General features: G+C 41.8%; 1 protein-coding gene across 6 annotated transcripts in view; it reads left to right on the forward strand.

The window, feature by feature from the left end:
- Window positions 1-20,128, forward strand: part of LOC137345661 (uncharacterized) — a 156,392-nt gene that overhangs the window by 74,859 nt on the left and 61,405 nt on the right. For all 6 annotated transcript variants that reach the window (XM_068008915.1, XM_068008919.1, XM_068008918.1 and 3 more), the window contains 2 exons: window positions 12,170-12,287; window positions 13,558-13,610. In XM_068008915.1, coding sequence (XP_067865016.1) covers window positions 12,170-12,287; window positions 13,558-13,610 — 171 coding nt within the window. The remainder of the gene's footprint in view (window positions 1-12,169; window positions 12,288-13,557; window positions 13,611-20,128) is intronic.

Below are 20,128 nucleotides of genomic sequence, written 5' to 3' on the forward strand. Positions count from 1 at the left end.
CACTGATCCCTGTGGCACTCCACTAGCGACAGCTTGACAACCTGAAAATGTCCCATTTATCCTTACTCTGTCCTTCCTGTTAGCTAAACAATCCTGTGCTCTTATTTTGTGTCGTAACCTTTGATGTGGCACATTAACGAATACCTTTTGGAAATCCAAGTACACCACATCTACAGTTCCCCTCTATCCCCCTTGCTTGTTACATCCTCAAAGAACTCTACTAAATTAGTTAAACACGATTTCCCTTTCACAAAACCATGTTGATTTTGCCAGGATGAATTATGATTTCCAGATGTCCTATTACCTCCTAAATAATGAATTCCAGCATTTTCTCTATGACAGATGTTAGGCTAGCTGACCTATAGCTTCCTGCTTTCTGTCTCCCACCTTTTTTGAAAGCAAATGTTACATTTGTGATTTTTTCAATCCACTGGGACCTTTGCAGAATCTAGAGAATTTTGGAAGATCACAACCTACATCTACTACCTTTGCAGCCACTTCTTTTAAGACCCTAGGATGCAGGCTATCAGGTCCAGTGGACTTGCTAGCCTTTAGTCCCATTAGTTTTCCCTAGAGATTGTGATTATTTCAAGTTCCTCCCTCCTTTTTAACTCTTGGGTTTCAAGTATTCTGGGATTTTAGATTTCGGTGGAGATGGATAAAAAAACCTGTTCAGTGCTTTCCCCTATTTTCTTGTTTCCCATTATTAATTCCCCAGACTCACCCTCCAAGGGATCAACTCTCACTTTGGTTACTCTTTTCCTTTTTAAATACTTGTAGAAATGCTTACTATCTGTTTTTTTAATATTTCCAGCTAGCTTTCTCTCATATTTTAATTTCTATCTTATTATTTTAGTCGTTCTTTGCTGATTTCTGAAATTTGTCCAATTTTCTGACTAATCACTAACCTTTGCAATATTGTATGCTTTTCTTTAAACTATCCTTAACTTCCATAGCTAGCCACGCATGGTACATCCTTCTCATAGAGTCTTTCTTTCTCAATGCAATATATCTTTGTTGAGTTATGAACTATCTCTCTAAATGTCTGCCACTGCTTCTCTATCATCTTACCTTTTAACCTATTTTCACATTTCACTTTAGCCAACTCTGTCCTCATACCCTTGTAATTGCCTTTATTTAAGTTTAAGACTTAGACCCACATTTCTCACCCTCAAACTGAATGTGAAATTCTATCATGTTATGATCACTGTTGCCTAGATGCTCCTTTACTATGAGGCCATTAATTAATCCTGTCTCATTGCACATTACCAGGTCTAAAATAACCCGCTCCCTGGTTGGCACTAGAAAGTAATGTTCTATGAAATTGTCCTGAATACCACTCTATCAACTCATCTTCCGGGTACCTTTGCCAATCTGATTCGTCCAGTTTATATGAAGATGAAAATCAGCCATGCTTATTGTAGTACCTTTCTTACAAGCTCCCATTATTCCTTCTTGCATACTCTGTCCTACAGTGTAGCTACTGTTACGGAGCCTATAAACTACTCCCAAAAGTGACTTCTTAAGTTTGTTATTTCTTGTCTCTACCCAAACTGATTCACATATTGATCTTCTGAACTAAGGTCAGCTCTCACTACTGTGCTAATGACATCCTTAATTAACAGAGCTACCACAACACCTTTTTTTCAAATTTAGCTCCTAGCAGCTCATATTCCCTAAGCAAAAGATCTTTCCTAGTCCTGTGTATGTCAGTGATACCCACCTCCAAGGAACCAAAGTTTTCTTTAGCTACTCTCCTCATTTTCATATTCTTATAAAAGCACTTAAAATCTATTTTTATTTTCATGGCTAGTTTACTCTCATATTCTACTCTTTCCCTTTTAATCAACATTTTGCTCTCCCTTTGCTGGTTTCTAAAACTCTCCCAATCCTCAGGCTTACAACTTCACAACTTTTAATCTAATGCTATCCCTAACTTCCCTCGTGAGCCACGGATGCAACTTTCTCCTTGAGTTTCTTTTTTTTTTGTTATTTTTATTGGAACAATTTTTTTTCGACATTTCAAAATATTTCTTTAAATGTTTTCTACTGTTTGCTGACTACTGTAGTCCACAAACCCGTTCAACCTTAGCCAACTCTCTTCTCATACCTATGGAATTGTTTTTGTTTAAGCATACATATATTGTTTTGGACTCGAGTATGTCACTATTGAATTTAATATGTAATTCAGTTGTATTATGATCACTGTTTCCCAGAGGATCATTTACTATGAGATTACTAATTGATCCTGCCTTACTACACAATACTGGATCCAATATAGCTTGATCCTTAAGTAGTTCCACAATGTATTGTTCCATGAAACTGTCGCAAAAGCATTCTACAAATCTACTTTCCAGAATACCTTTGCCCATTTGATTTGAAATTGCATACAATGCTCCAAGTCTGGCATCACCAATGCCCGTATAACTGTTGGAAGATTTATTTACTCTTAAACTACATTAAACCTTTGTCAAAAAAAAAGCTTTCACCATTCGCTTTCTTCATTGCTTGCTGTACCTGCATGTTAACCTTTTCTTATTCATGTACAATGAAACCCATGTCCTTCTAAATGCAAGCATTTCCCCGTCTCTCCCATTCAAAAAAAATACTATTTTTATTTTTCCCTCCCAAAGTGGATTACTTCACAATTCGTCACATTGTATTCCAGCTGGAATATTCTTGCCCACTCACCCAACCCATGTATATCCCTTTACAACCTCTTTGCTTCCTCCTTGACAGCTTACAGTCCCAGTAACTTTGTATCATCAGTAAAGCTGGACAGGTTGCATGCAGTTGCCATCATCTAAGTCATTAATATAGATTGTAAAGAGCTGAAACCCAAGTATAAATGTTTTTGGGACGTCATTAGTTACAGCGAGCCAACCCGAAACTGCCAGTTATTCCTACTCTTTTTCTTCTGTCCATTACCCAATACACAATTCAATAAGTCCAGTTTTGTCAACTAACCCTCTCATGTGGCACCTTATCAAATGTTTTTTTGTTTCAAAATCTAAATACCATACATCCATACTGATTTCCCCCCTCCCCATCCATGCCAATAGTTACATCCTCAAAAAGCTCTAATAGATTTTTCAAACACATTTTCCCTTGCATAAATTCGTGCTGAATGTGCTTTATCATATCATCATTTTCTAAGTGCCCTGTTACCACATCCCTAGGAATAGATTTTAACATTTTCCCAGAAACTGATGTTGGGCTAACTCGGCTACAGGTCCACATTTTCTCATTTCCTCTTTTCTTAAATATCAGGGCCGATTTGTTGCCACATAGTCCCATTAATTTCTCCATGACTATATCAATCCTTACACTCATTCCTTTAAGTTCTCTATTCTCGCTAGATTCTTTGTTCCCCGTTATTTGCAGAAAACATTTTGTGTCTTCCGCCACAAAGACAGTGATGAAGTAGTTGTTTAATGTCTCTGCCAATTCCTCACTTCCCATTATAGCTTCAACTTAGGGGAGGGTAACATACCGGCAATCTTAGGTGTTGAGTAATCCAGAGACCTGCACTGACGCACCGGAAACCTGAGAAATTGCTTTCAACTAATTAATGTGAAATAAAAAGCTGGTCTCAGTCATGACAAACATGAAACTGCCAGATTGTCGTAAAAACCCAACTTCTTCACGAATGTCCTTTCGGGAAGGAAATCAGCTGTCCTCGCTGGTTTGGCCTTCATGTGACTCCAGACCTTTAAGAATCTAGTCGACTCATACCTGTCCTCTGAAGTGCCCTAGCAAGCCACTCAGCTGTATCAAACAACTACAAACATCGATCTAGGCACCCAAAATCTTTGCTAACATCTGTGGAATTGTGCCAAAATTTACAGAGCTTGATATACCCACTGAATACTTCACAGCCAAATCCCAGACTGCTGCATCGCAATCTCTGGGTATGCACTGAGGGTATCAAAGGCACAAAATGTACTCTGGGTGTGAGACTCCAATGTCCATCATCAAGAGTGGCTAGCGAGTTCAATTTCTGACAGAGTTGGCCTGCGGCAGAATGGGCCTGCGGCAGGTATTGAGAGAACCAATAAGAGAAAACCTTCCTGACCTGGTTGTCACCCATTTGTGCATGACAGTATTGGTCGGGGTCACCACTGCAGAATCCTTGTGGAGACGAATTCCAGTCTCCACACCAAGGGCGCCCTTCATCGTGTTGCATGGTATTCCTACTATATGAAATGGAATAGATTCAGAACAGATCTAGCAGTTCAATACTGGGCAGCCACGAGGCACTGTAGGCCATCAGCAACAACAGAATTGTATTCAACAACAATCTGTAACCCTATTGCCTGGCATATCCCTCACTCTACAGTTACCATCAAGCTACGGAACGAACCCTGACTCAATGAGGAGTATGGGAGAGCAGGCCAGGGGCAGCAGCAGTCATAACTAAAAATCAGACATTTGACAGCATTACCATCCTTGAATCCCCCACCAGCAACATCCTGGGGGATGGGAGGGGTGGGGTACCATGACCAGAAACTTAACCAGATCTGCCATAGAAATACTAAAGCTGCAGTAGTCAATGATCAGAGGCTGGGAATGCTCCGGCGAGTTAACTCACCTCTTGGGCTGAATTAAGTCGAGCCAGCGGGGGTCCCAATGACGGGTCAAAAAGGTGAGGGGATCACAGCCTCAGCCCTTTGAACATACATATATACAAATTAAGAACAGGAGTAGGCCAATTGGTCCCTTGAGGCTGCTCCACCATTCAACAAGATCATGGCGAGTCTGATTGTGGCCTTAACTCCATTTTCCAGTCTGCCCCCATAACATTTGACTTCCTTGTCGATCAAGAATCAATCTAATTCAGCCTTGAATATATTCAATAACTACTGTTCTCTGAGGAAGCAATTCCACAAACTAATGACTCTCTGAGAGATAAAAAAGCTCCTCATCTCCATCTTACATGGGAGACCCCTTACTTTTAAACTGTGTCACTTAGTTCTCGTCCAACCCATAAGTGGAAACGTCCTTTCAACATCCTCCCTGTCAAGTCCCCTCAGGATCTTAGATGTTTGAATAAGACCACCTCTCATTCTTCGAAACTGCAATGAGTATCGGCCCAACCTTTTAAACCTTTCTTCATAAGATAACCCCTTCATCCCAGGAATCAGTCAAGTGAACCTTGTCTGAACTACTTCTAATGCAATTATATCTTTCTTAAGTAAGGAGACCAAAAGTGTACGCAGTACTCCAGATGTGGTCTCACCAAGGCCCTGTACCAAGCTGCAGCAATAGTTACTCCGTCTCAATTTAACAGCACCCGGGCAATTAACTGCCCCATGCCACGGTCCCTGTCCTATTCAGGGTGGGGACCCTGCTTCCCAGAGCTGCCAGCCAATCAGAGGGCTGGCAGCTCAGTAGTATCGGCAGCAACAATGGGAGTGAAGGCCACTGCTGGTACTACAGGAGGCCTGGGACCAGACCCATTGCTGGAGCCCCAGACCTCAGGTATGTGAGGCGGGGTTGATGGGCCCTGCCCAGCAGGCCCAAGCGAGTAGGTTGTCTTTATGAGCAGGGGTAGTTAGTGGAGGGGCATTAGCGATAGCTCCCGTAAGCCACAAAATACTGCCTTGTTTGACCAGTGACCTCCCTCCTTCCCCCAACTTCCCCTACCCCCTGTTCCCCCCTTGCTCCCACTGGTTAAATTCCAATGCCATGGGAAGAAGACCTTAAGTGGTTATTAATTGGTCCCTTAAGGGCCTCAATTAGCCTCAGGGTGGGAAGGCCATCCTCGGCCTTTCCCATCCCCGGCTTAATTGTGGGGCGAGGGGAAGGTGATGGGTACTCTGCCCCCATCCTCTGTTACTGTGTTGTGGGTCTCCCCACCTCCCCTCCGGTCTCCCAGGGGCCCATAAAATTCTGCCCCTTATCTCCTTAAGGCCTGTCCACCTTCTACAAGGCAAATGTCAGGACTGTACTGGAATAGGTGCAACTTTCCCAGATGAGTATTGCTCCATCACCACTCAATACGTTTGATACCATCCAGGTCAAAGCAATCTGCATGATCAGCATTCACTTCCTTCACCACCGACACACAGTGGCTGCACTGTGTACCATATACCAAGATGCACCGCAGCAACTCACCAAGGCTCTTTAACAGTGTGTTCTAAATCTGTGACCTCTACCATGCAATAGAATGAGAGCAACAAACACAGGGCAACATCACCACCTGCAAGTTCCCCTCCAAGCCACACACCATCCTGACTTGGAACGATATCGCTGTTCCTTCACTGTCACTCGGTCAAAATCCTGGAAATCCCTCCAAAACTGCACTGTGGGTGTACCTACCCCACATGGACTGCATTGGGTAAAGAATGGCTATGAGGGATGGGCAATAAATGCTGGCCTTGCCAATGATGCTCACATCCCATGAAAAAAAACTGTCTCTGCTTCTACTGACCCCACATTACTTTCACTAACATCTTCCCTTTTACCTACAGGTAGAAATGTTTATAATATGTTTTCTATCTCTTGCTAATCGACTCTCAAATTCCCACCTCACCTCCCATATCAATTTTTTTGGTCTTCCTTTGGTGAATTGTAAAATCCTTCAAAGTTTTAGGCTAACTACTTATTTCGTCAGAAGTGTCAACGTTGTCATTTAATCTACTCGTAACCTTTACTCCTCTTGTTAGCTACCATTGGGCCACTTTCCAGTGGTGTTTTGTGCTTCAATGGAATGTACAATTTTTGTAACTTATATATGAATTCTTTAGATGCTAGCCATTGTTTGTCTAATGTGATATCTTTTAATGTCGTTTCCCAATCTACCGGAGCCAACTCGCCCAACATTCCTACTTACTTTGGTTAGATTTAAGACCCCAGTTTCAGACTTAACTAAACAGTTTGTGAACTCATTATAAAATTCTGAGCCATGGCTGACCATTGGAGTGAATATAGAGAAACTTTTGTAACCGAAAGTGACAGATTTAAGGTAATTGGTAAAAGACCCAGAGGGGGAGGTGAGGAGGTGGGTGGGGGGGGTGTTGTTTTTACACGGTGAGTTGTTACCTCCGAGAATGCACTACCTGAAAGGATGGTGGGAATATACTTAAGAGTAACTTTCGGAAGGGGATTGGATAAATACTTCAAAATGAAAAAAGCAGTAAGTGCTGGTCCCGCATGGCAGACTGGTACAAAAGGTGAAGTCACATGGGATCAGAGGTGAGCTGGCAAGATGGATACACAACTGGCTCGGTCATAGAAGACAGAGGGTAACAGTGGATGGGTGTTTTTCTGAATGGAGGGATGTGACTAGTGGTGTTCCGCAGGGATCAGTGCTGGGACCTTTGCTGTTTGTAGTATATATAAATGATTTGGAGGAAAATGTAGCTGGTCTGATTAGTAAGTTTGCGGACGACACAAAGGTTGGTGGAGTTGCGGATAGTGATGAGGATTGTCAGAGGATACAGCAGGATTTAGATCGGTTGGAGACTTGGGCAGAAAAATGGCAGATGGAGTTTAATCCGGACAAATGTGAGGTAATGCATTTTGGAAGGTCTAATACAGGTGGGAGGTATATCGGGAAAGAGGCAGGGGAATAGGTCTAATTGGACAGCTCTTTCAAATGGCCTCCTTATGTCCTGTATTCTATGATGACCCTCGATGTTCTGATTTGTCAATTGAGAATATTGTTTTGCTGTAATAAATTTCTAACAGTTTTTTTAAAACATCAATGAAATGTGATTTAAATTATCCTGATTCTAGTCCAGGATACGGCCCTGTCATTCCTTCAGTCTTACAAATCGGGATAAGTGAAAACAATGGGATAGGTTGTAGTTTTGGTGCTGGGAATTGGCCATCACTGAGCTGAAAAGGTTGATGCTGCAAAGAACAAGCTCACTGGGACACACCGCATGCAGGGAATAGGCTGGTTGCAGTTTCGCCCTTGCTTAACCCTTGCAGGTTGACTTCCCATTGCACAGAATGAGTCCACAACTCAGCAGAGAGCAGCAGGTCCGGGAGTTAGGATAGTGCAAGCAATGAGGTCAGTACATGGGTTTTGGTCCAGTTTACTGTGTGCATTGACAAGGGAGGTTAGTTAATCGGGTCTGTTCGCTACTTAGCTGGACCTCTGAAACAAACAGTGCTGAATGTGTAAATTCCTGGCAAAATAGACTTCTCAGCATGGTAGGTATTTTCAATTGCGACATCCTCCCAAGTGCTTGGTGGCGGGGATGGATTTTACTGTGAGCAACGATGTAAAATGGGTGATATCGTATTAACGATCTTCCTATGGAAAGGAAAATCCAGCGAGGCCATAACTTGTGGCCAATCGTACATCACCCACTTTGTACAATCCGCCTAAAGTCAGAATGAGCCTGTTTTGTTCATGAGAAGGTGTGGAGGGTGAATGGGCCTCCTTTGCTTTGCCTCAGTCTTGGGGCTCTGCTTACACTAATCTTATTTAGCATTGGGCAGAGAATGATTATCGTGGGGTGCTGACTGATTCACTGCTCTGTTTGTTTAGCTATCTCCAGTGCTCCTTCAAGCAGTCTCCAATAGTGTGTTTTATTATTTGCAATCATTTGATATTCTAGTGCTAAGCGCACAACCCAGAGGTTATATATGCTGAACACAAGCAAAATGCTTGTGGTGCTGCAAATCAGAAATAAAAACAGAAAATAGTGGAAGTGCTCAGTCAGTCAAGCAGTGTTTGTGGGGAGGGAAACAGAGTTCAATTTTTTCAGGTCAATAATGATCGCCAGAACGAGAAGTTGTTATATATTTAACAACCTTTAACCAAGTACAGCGGCAGCTAAGAGGAGACAAGAGCACAAGAATTAGGAGAAAGAGTGGGCCATTCGGCTCCTCACGCCTGCTCTGCCATTCGATAAGATCATGGTTGATCTGATTGTGGCCTCAACTCCACTTTCCTGTCTGACTCCACCCCCCCATCCCCAACCCTTGACCATCAAAAATCTATCAAACTCATCCTTGAATATATTCAATGACCCAGATTCCACTAATCTCTGTGGAAGAGAGTTCCACAGACTAACAACCCTCTGAGAGAAAAAAAATTCTCCTCATCTCAGTCTTAAACAGGAGACCCCTTTATAAATGGCTGTGTTTGCGCATGTGCTATTACTGCACCACCTAGTGCTTGCATTGTCAGCAAACACAGCCTCTTCCACTGAAATCTCATTGTCTGCCTCATTTCAGTCAGTTGCCAGGATTAAAGATGGCGCTGCTCAATTTATCACAAAAAACAAATTCATCCCAAACTCCCCTCAACGGCTACCATCTCCGCCTCCATCCCACCCCCTGGAGTCCCCCACTCCCTCCTGCTATTGCACTTCTCTTTGCTGTTCCCTCCTGAGCCTGTCTTCTCGTCGCTGGCTACTCGCTACCTTCCCTTAGCCACTCGCTCCAGGCCTCCCAGCTTCCTCCGTCTCAGCCATTTACTCCCGCCCGTGACGCTTTCTCCCTTCCCCCCCTCCTCCCCACCGGTCGTTCACCCCCCCACACCAGCCGCTCACTCCAGACCTCGCCACTGCCCCCCCCACCGTCAGCCGATCATAGCCTGCTCCCCGTTTCCACTCCCCCCATCCAGCCATTGGCTCCGATCGATCTTTCTCTGCTGCACTGCCTGAAGAAGTAAGGTGGGCCGCAAGGGGTGATGGGGCAACATAGGAGCAAGAGGCCCAAAGAAGGGAAGCAATGCGACCTGGAGCTAGCGGCTGGAGGGGGGAAGTAGGGAGCGAGCGACCGGAGAGGGGAGTTGTGGTGGTGGGGGGGGGGGGGGGTGAAAAGCAAGGAGCGGGGAAGCAATGAGTGGGGAACCATCGGCCCAGGGGAGAGGGGAGCAGTGACGAGGTCTGGAGTGAACGGCTGAGGGGGGGAATGGCCAGTGGGGAGGAGCGGGGTGGAGAAAGTATCAAGGACGGGAGTGAATGGCTGAGAGGGGGGAAGCTGGGAGGCCTGGAGCAAGTGGCCGAGGGTAGAGTGGCCAGTGGGGAGGGAGCAAGTAGCTGAGGGGGTGAAGCGGGAGGGAGGAGCGAGTGGCTGAAGGAAGGCAGCAGCATGGCAGGTGGAGCAGGGTACTGTTCGGATGAATGGAGATAGGTGAATATTGACGGGTGAATGACATCATTGCGTGATGATGTCATTGCATGGTGACGTCATGCGTGCGCCTGCGCACATTCATACTGACAAGTTGGCAAATGTTCACACGCATTGATGACATCCGTGATCGCTCTGTTCATGTTCTGCGTTGTCAGGAGTCACTTTGTTTATAAACTGTATCGCCTCGTTCTAGACTCTCCCACAAGGGGAAATATTCTTTCAGTATCCACCCTGTCAAGCCCCCTCAGGATCTTCTATGTTTCAATAAGATCACCTCTCATTCTTCGAAACTCCAGTGGATACACGCCCAACCTGCTCAACCTTTTCTCGTAAGATAACCCCTGCATCCCAGGAATCAGTCAAGTTAACCTTATCTGAACTGCTTCTAATGCAATGATATCCTTTCTTAAGAAAGGAGATCAAAACAGTACACAGTGTATTCCAGATGTAGTCTCACCAAGGCCCTGTACAGCTGTAGCAAAACTTCCCTACTTTTATACTCGATTCCCCTGACAATAAACAACAACATTCCATTTTCCTTCCTAATCACTTGCTGTATCTGCATCCTAAAATTTTTGTGATTCATGTCCCAGGAAACCGGCTGTACCATAGAGTTCTGCAGTCGCTCTCCTTCCAAATAAAATGCTGCTTTTCTACTCTTTCGGCCAAAGTGGACAAGTACACAAATTCTCACACTTTCATCTGCCAAATTTTAATCACTCATTTAACCTATCTAAATCCCTTTGTAGACTCTTTATGTCCTCTTGACAACTTACTTCCCGACTGATCTTTGTGTCATCAGCAAATTTAGCAACCACACATATTTCCCTTCATCCAAATCATTGATATTGATTGAAATTAGTTCATGTCCCAGCACTGATCCCTGTGACACTCCACTTGTAACAGCTTGCCAATGCAAAAATGACCCATTTATCCTACTCCCTGCTCCTGTTTGCGAACCAATCCTCTAGCCATGCTCATCACCTTGCTTGTTAATTCCTCTTAATTGTTTAAGTTCCCCGCCCCCCTCCCCTTCCTTTAACATCTTTATTTCAAGTATTCTTGGGATGCTTTTTGTGTATTCTACAGTGAAGGATCGTTGCTCTTTGAAAGTTCTATGTCTGAGTCTGACTCTTAATCTAAATTTAAATTGGGAAGAACTTACCACGTGAACCAAATTCCTGACTTCGCACTCAATCTATGTCAATCAGGCTTTGTAATCTCTCCTTGCGTCCCCTCACAATGAATAGAATGAAGTATGAACAATGCTGATCTGACATCTACCAGTGCTGACGAAAGGCCATCGACTTGAACCATTGACACTGTGTCTCTCTCCACAGAGGCTGCTTCACCTGCTGAGTATCTCCAGCAATTTCTCTTTTTATGCCATGAGTTCGGTAACCCACCACGAAAAGTTGTGATAAGAATAAGAAAAATCAGCAAAAACACTATTTCAAAGCAAAGTAACTGACAATCTCACCTGTATTGACCCTTCCAGTGTCTTCTGCACAACATCTGGGATGTGTAAACTTATAATCAGTTCAAACTCTCCGTTCCTTCAAATCTGACCTCTTGTGCACCCCCACTACCTTTTCCCTATAATTGGCAGCTAGGCCTTCTACTGCCTTGGTCCCAGGCTCTGAAATTCCCTCAGTTATCCTCTCCACATATCTCTTACTTCCTCCTCCTTTAACACACTCCTTTTCTCCTTCTGAGATCAGTGTTCTTGATGGACGCTTCTTTGGCTATGAGCCATTTTTGGTTCGGTCCACTTCTGTGAAGCCTGTTGGGCTCTTTATAGGAGGTTGAAGGTGCAATACAAATGAAAGTTGTTGCTACTCCAAGTTGGAAGAGTTGATGCTCAGATGTGTCAAGGAAGCGCCTGAGATAATGGTACTCAGCGAGCCAACATCATAGATTCTATCCCCGCGACGGGATAGAATAACTACAGGTGGAGGAAAAATGGATTACAGTCTGGGAATCTCAGCATTGGTTCAGAAACTTACACTGTGCAGATGTCACAATCCCCGAGGCACTTTGCAGAGCTTTACCATTAGCGTTATCTTTGCAGGTTCATGATGTGCCTGATGGAAATGAAATCCGAATTGCAGGCTTCAGGGCCGAAGCAGACCCAGCATTGATACAGCCAACGGTGGTGGAAAATTCAACAGAGAATTACCCTCGTTCAGGTGAGTACTCCAAGATTATGTTGAATCCTCCTCTACTAGAACTTTCACGCACTCAGAACTCAGTCATTACCTAGTACACATTAAAGCCAAGTGGAGGCAGAGATAGAGCGAGAGGATGTTCACCGTGGTGGCTGGGCTGCTGATCAAGTGGATTGCTGTGTCTGAGACCGTGCTGAGTTGCAGCAGCACCAATCCAGGCAAGTGGAAATGTTTCCATCAAACTCCTGATTTGTTTCCTGGAGTTGGTGGTGAGGCATCTGGTGATTCAGGGATAAGCTACTCACTGCATAATAACCAGCATCTGACCTACTCTCATAACCACAGCATGTATGTGGCTGGTGCAGCTTAGTTTCTGGTAAATGGGAATCTCTTCCAAAGTGATGACGAGGGATTCAGTGATTGTAATGCCGTTATTTTTCGCGAGCTGGTGGTTATGGTCTCTTATGTTGGTAAAAGGCCAGCATTACACCCTTAAAGCCCTTGTGGCATCAAGGGGGAGGCAATAAATACTGCCCTTCCAATATTGTCACACACAAAGAGCAAATAAAAATAAGGATCATGAGTTGCATTCCTTCTCATGGATAGATAGATAGCTGGACATACAGACAGATAGACAGATAGATGATGGATGGATGGACAGCGAGACAGATAGATAGATAGTTGGTTAGACTAACAGACAGGTGGACCGATAGATAGATAGATAGATAGATAGATAGATAGATAGATAGATAGATAGATAGATAGGCAGATGGACGGACAGAAAGACACAGAGGAATGGATGGATGGATGGCTATATGGATGGGGGGGTTTGATAAATCTGTGATATAAATAAAAGCTAAACACTGCGGATACTGGAAATCTGAAATAAAAGCAGAAAGTGCGGGAAACACTCAGCAGGTCTGGCAGCATCTGTGAAGAGAGAAGCAGAGTTAACGTTTCAGGTCAGTGACCCTTCATCAGATCTGTTCTGATGAGATGTCACCAACCTGAAACATTAACTCTGCTTTTCTCTCCACACATGCTGCCTGACCTGCTGATAAATCGGTGGTTTGACGGTTTATGGATTAATGGATATGTGGATGGATAGATCAGATAAATAGATCACTAGATAATAATTCAGATATATTATGTTAATATTCTAGTTCTTCACACACTGGAAAGGTTTTGAATAAAACCACATGCATCATTGCTGATAGAAATATTACTGCCCTAATCAACCTTTTTGTGGTGAAATGCGGAATTATTTTCAATTCTTTGAAAATTTGTTTAGGTAAAAGAAAATCCAAAGACTATGGTCTTGATGGAAAGCTACGGTATTCCTCTGTGAGTATTCCAAAAAATCATGTTCTGTTGTGGCTCAGTGAGTATTTAGAGACATTGTGTTTCGATGTTCCATTTGTTTACATTATTTCACAAGGAATTGAGACAACAGTACAAAATCAACACATCAGGAGCTTAATTGGTGTCATAAACATCTGACATGTCATAAATTTTAATATTTTCTGGAAAGCAAGCAGGTTTATGTGAAGATATGAGAGAGGACACAATCTCTGGAATTCCCTCTATAAGCTATTCTGCCACTCTACCCATTACACAGTTCATTATAATCCATCTCTTTGACCAAGCTCGTGCTGACAGACTGCGAAAATCACTTTCTTTAGCTTGTGTCTATTTCTTTTCACTGTGCCTGGTGAAATATTTTGGAACAAATATTTTATACTAAAGACATTTTATCATCACAAGTTGCTGTTCTTCCTTACTCTGAATATTTAATATTACACAATGTACTGCATATTTCAGTATCCATTCATATATCAGCACTATAAATTAATGGTATGTTGCTGTGTCCATTCTTAGTAATAAAGCACTGAAACAGGCCCTTCAACCCACTGAGTCTGTGCTGACGAACAACTACCCATTTATACTAATCCTACAGTAATCCCATATTCCCTACCACCTCCCTACGCTAGGGGGAATTTACCTATCAACCTGCAAGTATTTGGCTGGGAGAGGAAACCAGAGCACCTGGTGGAAACTCACATGGTCACAGGGAGAACTTGCAAACTCCACACAGGCAGTACCCAGAATCGAACCTGGGTCACTGGAGCTGTGAGGCTGTGGTGCTAACCACTGTGCCACTGTGCTGTCTGTTAGTGTTATTTTGGTTCATACTAATACTTTGTGTCTGTTTTCACAAAAGCGAGGGATGTTACAGACATTGCAGTTAGGGAGGAGGCGTGTGAAATATTAGATGAAAAGGAAGGATTAAGCGGTTTAACATCTTTGAAAGGGCACCTTGCAAACCCGAACCACTAGCACCTAGAAGGACAAGGGCAGCAGATGCATGGGACCACCACCACCTGCACGTTCCCCTTTAAGCCACACACCAGCCTGACTTGGAACTATATCTCCGTTCCTTCACCGTTGCTGGGTCAAATTCCTGGAACTCCCTCATAACAGCATTGTTGGTGCACCTACACCCCAAGGACTGTAGTGGTTCAAGAAGGCAACTGACTACCACTGTCTCAAGGGCAATTAGGGATTGGCGATAAATGTCGGTCTAGCCAGTGACACCAACATCCCATGAATGAATAAAAAGAAATTCGTCTTGAATGTACACAGTCTGGATAAGAAATTTGCAGACAATACAAACATTGGCCATGGAGTTGAGAATGTAGAAGGAAGCTGTAGATTGCAGGAAGATATCAATGGACTGGTCAGGTGGGCTAAATAGTTGTAAATGGAGTTCAGTCTGGAGAAGTGGGAGGTAAAGGATTTGGGGAAGGTCAACAGGCAAGGAATACCCAATAAATGGTAGGATACTGAGAGGTTTGGAGGAACTGAAGGATCTTGGAGTGCATGTCCACAGACCCCTGAAGGCATTGGACAGGTAGATAAGGCATATGGGATATTTTCCTTATAAGACCAGGCACAGAATATGGGAGCAGGTAGGTTCTGCTGGAACTGTATAAAACACTAATTAGACCACAAATGGTGTACTGAGCGCAGTCCTGGTCACTTCATTATCGAAAAAAATGTGATTGCACTAGAGAGTACAGAGGAGATTTATGAAGATGTTGGCTGAGGAAAGATTGGATAGGTTAGGTTTGTTTTCTGTAGAGTGGAACAGGCTGAAAGGACACAAATTGAGTTGTTGAAATTATTTAGGATCTGAACAGACTGGATATGAAGGCCCAAATCCCCTTGGTTGAGGGGTCCCTAACTAGGGAGCACAGACTTAGGATAAGAGGTATGAAGTTTAGAGGGGGTTAGAGGGGAAATGTTTTGCCTTGAGGGTGTTAGGGATCTGGAACTGACTACTTGAAGGATGGTCGAGGCAGAAACCTTCTTAGCATTTAAAAAAAATTCTTTCGATAAGTACATGAAGTGTCTTAACCTACAAGGATACGGATCAAGAGCTGGAAAGTGAGATTAGACTGAGTGGCAACTTGTTGACTGGGACAGACACAATGGAATGAATGCCATTCTTCAATGCTGTAAATTTCTATGATTCTATGATTACCATGCAAACATTATCAATCCATTTTATCAGTAAATGTTCATTCCGATATAAACATTATCAATGCATTCTACATTTTGGTTTCTACACCTACACAAATGCTGTCAATATATCGTAGATTTCAGTGCCCATTCATACATACCAGTTATCAATTTAATTGTATATTTCAGTGCCATTCCTTAACAAATGCTAGCAGGCCATTGTATATTTCGTTGTCCACTCTTACATGAACGTTATCAATCATTTGTGAATTAAATCTCCATTCCTATTTAAGTTAACTCATTACAAAATAAAGAGACTTCAGCACAGGAGAAGCATCTGATTGATGAGTAGCTGGTGAGTCTTCATTTATTTAAGTAGTAAGTTTAATCATTTAATAAATAGAGGCATGGCAGGGCATCTCAGACCCATGGAGTTCACGTCCTCTTCCATGTGGGAACTCCAGATCGCTTCTCGTGTCCTGGACAACCACGTGCGCAGGAAGCGGCATCAGTTTTGGAGCTTTAGCAGCTTTTGGAGTCATTACAGTGTATCCACGAGGCTCAGAGCTACGTTGATAGCATATTTTTCGAAGGAAGGTAGTGAAAGAGTCGCTGGAGGGTATCTCACTTAACAATCAATATTCAATTCTGAATATTTGTGAGAGTGATGGTTCTCTGGGCAATTCAGCCAGGCATCATGGCTGGTTCAGCTATACAGGAGGATAAGATGATAATTAGAAAAACAATATTGAGAGGGGTTTCGATAGTTCGGCGAATGGACATGTGTTTCTTCAGCCACAAACGTGAATTCAGGCTGGTATGTTTCCTCCCCAGAGCCAGGATCAAGGATGCCATTGAGCAGCTGCAGAGAGCAATGTCCAGCTTTCTTTCAGCCATTTCATCTGTTTAGCTATTTTTTCAAAAGATATGAAAAATGCCTCTACATACCTTTCCTCGAACTTAGGAAGAGCCTGTATAAATTTAAACAACTTCTCATTGGGTCCTGATCTAAATTCAGATTCATCCTGACCCTTTTGTCTTAGTTCTATCTCTTTTAGCCTAAATTCCCTCTCTTTCTCCCTGTCTTCCAATTCAAGTATTTAAAATTCTTTTTCTGCCTCACGTTTTTTGATTTCTAACTGAATCCTAGCCAATTCCACTGCATAACTCTGGGACCTACTACCTTCATGTCTCTCATATTCCCTTTCTTGTTCCTCATGTTGCCCTTCATCTGTATCATCATCATCATCTTCTTCTAATTCCAGATGTTCGGCTATTATGTCAATTATCTCTGCTTTTTTGTCTCCTGATTTCAATTCCAACCCCAAATTTGCTGCCAATTCTTTTAATTTGTCCTTAGTTAAAGTTATCAAGTCACTCAGGGAAACATTCTGCTTTCCCAAAAACGCTGCCGCCATAACACTTATGCCATAACAATGGTATCGACTGTACCTTATTATACAAGAATCCTGGTTCTTTTAATTTCTTTGTAATTGGCTTTAGATTTAGATCCCAACAATCAAGTTTCCAATGGATATGATTCCAGACTTGAGAGCAATTAATATGATGCCAAACACAGGAGCCCAATTTAAATATGTTACCCCAGATAGAGGTAATTACTATGATTCCAACTGCGAGCCCTCCAAATTAGTCTGATTCTGATCCCATATGTGAGCCACTGAATTAAATATCATCCAACTGCGAGCGAGCCCCCAATTAAGATATGATTCAAAACCATGAAAACCAATTAATATATGATTCAAATCCTGGACGAGCCCCCAATTAATATGTTACGACCAACCACTCCAGTCAAAGCCGCCAATCAAAATATACGATTCTGATTGTGGTGGGAGAAATGCACTTTTAATTCAATCCTGTCCCTCCGCAGATTGCCTTACATATCATTTTAAACTTTCCAAATTTAAGAAAGACCCAGCCGGATTGTACCATCTATTAACCCCTGAATGAGGCTGACCAAACCAGGTGTCTTTAAATCAACAAATTAACTGTTTAATTTGGAAAACTCAACACGACTGAGACATAAACAACATTTAAAATAGAAAAAATAGCGACCTTGCAGGTTTATGCTCCTGCCGGATGTGGAACAGTCCAATGTTGCTTGAAGTCCTCACAGCTGTCCGATGGGGAAAATAGGTTCTTCAACAGTAGAATAGTCTGCAATCTAATTCCGGCTGGAAGTGATGCTTTCCTTCTCCAGTGATGAATCTCAACAATTAACAACTTGCAAACATTTTCTAAATGAATCAATTTGGCTTTAGAGTTTTTGAGGGATAGAAGATTGTCACAGTCTAACTTCCCTTCCTTCGATTTAAATTATCAGAGATCTCTGTTTTGGCTTTATTTTTTTTAGAATTTTGAGAATTAATAATAAATAAAGACTACATTGCCTTCCTTCAGTTGAAATGATCTGAGAGCTCTCCTTTCAGGTGCTAACACACAGCTGCCTGTCTGTGTCCCCTGTTAGAACAGGCTGTTTGCACTATAAGCCAGTTCAAAATTAAATTGTAACAAATGTATCTCTCGATGTTCAGTCTGAGTGGCTGTATCCAAGGTAACGAGAATGCACCTTTTGAATTGCAGTCTCCGAATGGCTGTATCCAAGGCATTTATATATGAATGGAGATTTTATGATTCATTCTTTAGAGCTTGTTGCCTTAAAGCAGTATGGCTCTTTTTCCAGCCTTAAAGGCACACCGCATTCTTCCCGGAAAAAAAAGACAGAATCATAACACTATTTCAATGTCCATTCCTGTATAAATGTCAGCAATCCATTGTATATTTCAGTGTCGACTACTGTATAAATTGTAGTTTTCACTTTCCATTCCATTTAAACGTTATCAATCCATGGCAGATTACAGTGTCCATTCCTATAGAAACACTATCAATCCATTTCATATTTCAGTATACATTCTTATATAAACGTCAGCAATCCGTCGTATATTTCAGTATCAATTCCAATCTAAACATTATCAATCCGTTGCAGTTTGCAGTGTCCATTCCTATATCAACCCTCTCAATGTATTTAGAATTAATGTCCATTCCTATATCAAAGTTACCAATCCATTTTCAAGTGTAGGTTCCATTCTTATCTGAACATTATCAATCCATTATTGTGTTCAGTGTCCATTCTGATATAAACACTATAACTCCATTGTATATTTCAGTGCCCATTCCCAAATAAACACTATCAATACATTACACATTTCACAGTCCATACTTTCATAAACACTCGCAACTAATTGTAGAATTTCATGACCATTCCTGTATAAACTACATGAATCCATTGTAAATTTCAGAATCTATTCCTATATAAATGCTTTCAATCCATTGTAGTTTTCAGTGTCTGTTGCTATATCAAACCTACAAATCCACTGAACAAGTAAATCTCTATTTCTCTCTAAACGCTATCAAGCCATGGTATATTCCAGTGTCCCTTACTATATAAAAGTATTAATACATTCTAGAATTAAATGTCTATTTCTATATGGATGCTATCACTCCATGGTATATTTTAGTTTAAACGCTAGCTATCCATTGTAGATCTCGATGTCCATTTCGATATAACTGCTATAAATCCATTGAAGATTTAAATGTCTATTTCTATAGAAAGACCAGCAATCCATTATAGATTTACATTTTCATTCCTATCGGATATATTTCAATCTTTTGTAGATGTATATATCCATCTCTTTCTGCTTATTGTCAATCCACTGTAAACTAATGTCCATTCCTTTATAATTGTTATTAATTCATTGTTGATTTCAGAGCCCGTTCCTTGTAGACCTTATCAATTCGTTGTAGATTTAGTTGTCCATTCCTATGTCAATATTATCAATGCATTGTAATTTAATGGACTAATTTCTATATGAATTATATGAATTCATGGCCGATTTATGTGTCTTTTCCTGGATAATTGTTATCAATCCATTGTATCTTATGTGTCGCTTCCTAAATAAATTGTGTTAATCCATTGTAGATGTATGTGTTGGTTTCAATATAATTGTTATCAATCCATTGAAGATTTATTTGTGGTTTCCAAGATAAATAGAATTGATCAATGGTAGATTTATATATAGATTGGTCGATAAATGCTGTCAACCCATTGTAGGCTTACCTATAGATTCCAAGATATATGCTATTAATCCATTACTGATTAACATGTAGATTCCTGTATAAATGTCATAAACACATTGTACATTTCTGCATTTATTGCTAGATAAATGTTATCAACCCATTGTACATTGATGTGTCCATCATATATAATTATAATCTAATTTCCCATTCCTGTGTAAATGTTTTCAATCCATTGTAGATTTCAA

This window comes from Heterodontus francisci, chromosome 29, assembly GCF_036365525.1.
Source record: "Heterodontus francisci isolate sHetFra1 chromosome 29, sHetFra1.hap1, whole genome shotgun sequence".
NCBI classification, from domain to species: domain Eukaryota; kingdom Metazoa; phylum Chordata; class Chondrichthyes; order Heterodontiformes; family Heterodontidae; genus Heterodontus; species Heterodontus francisci.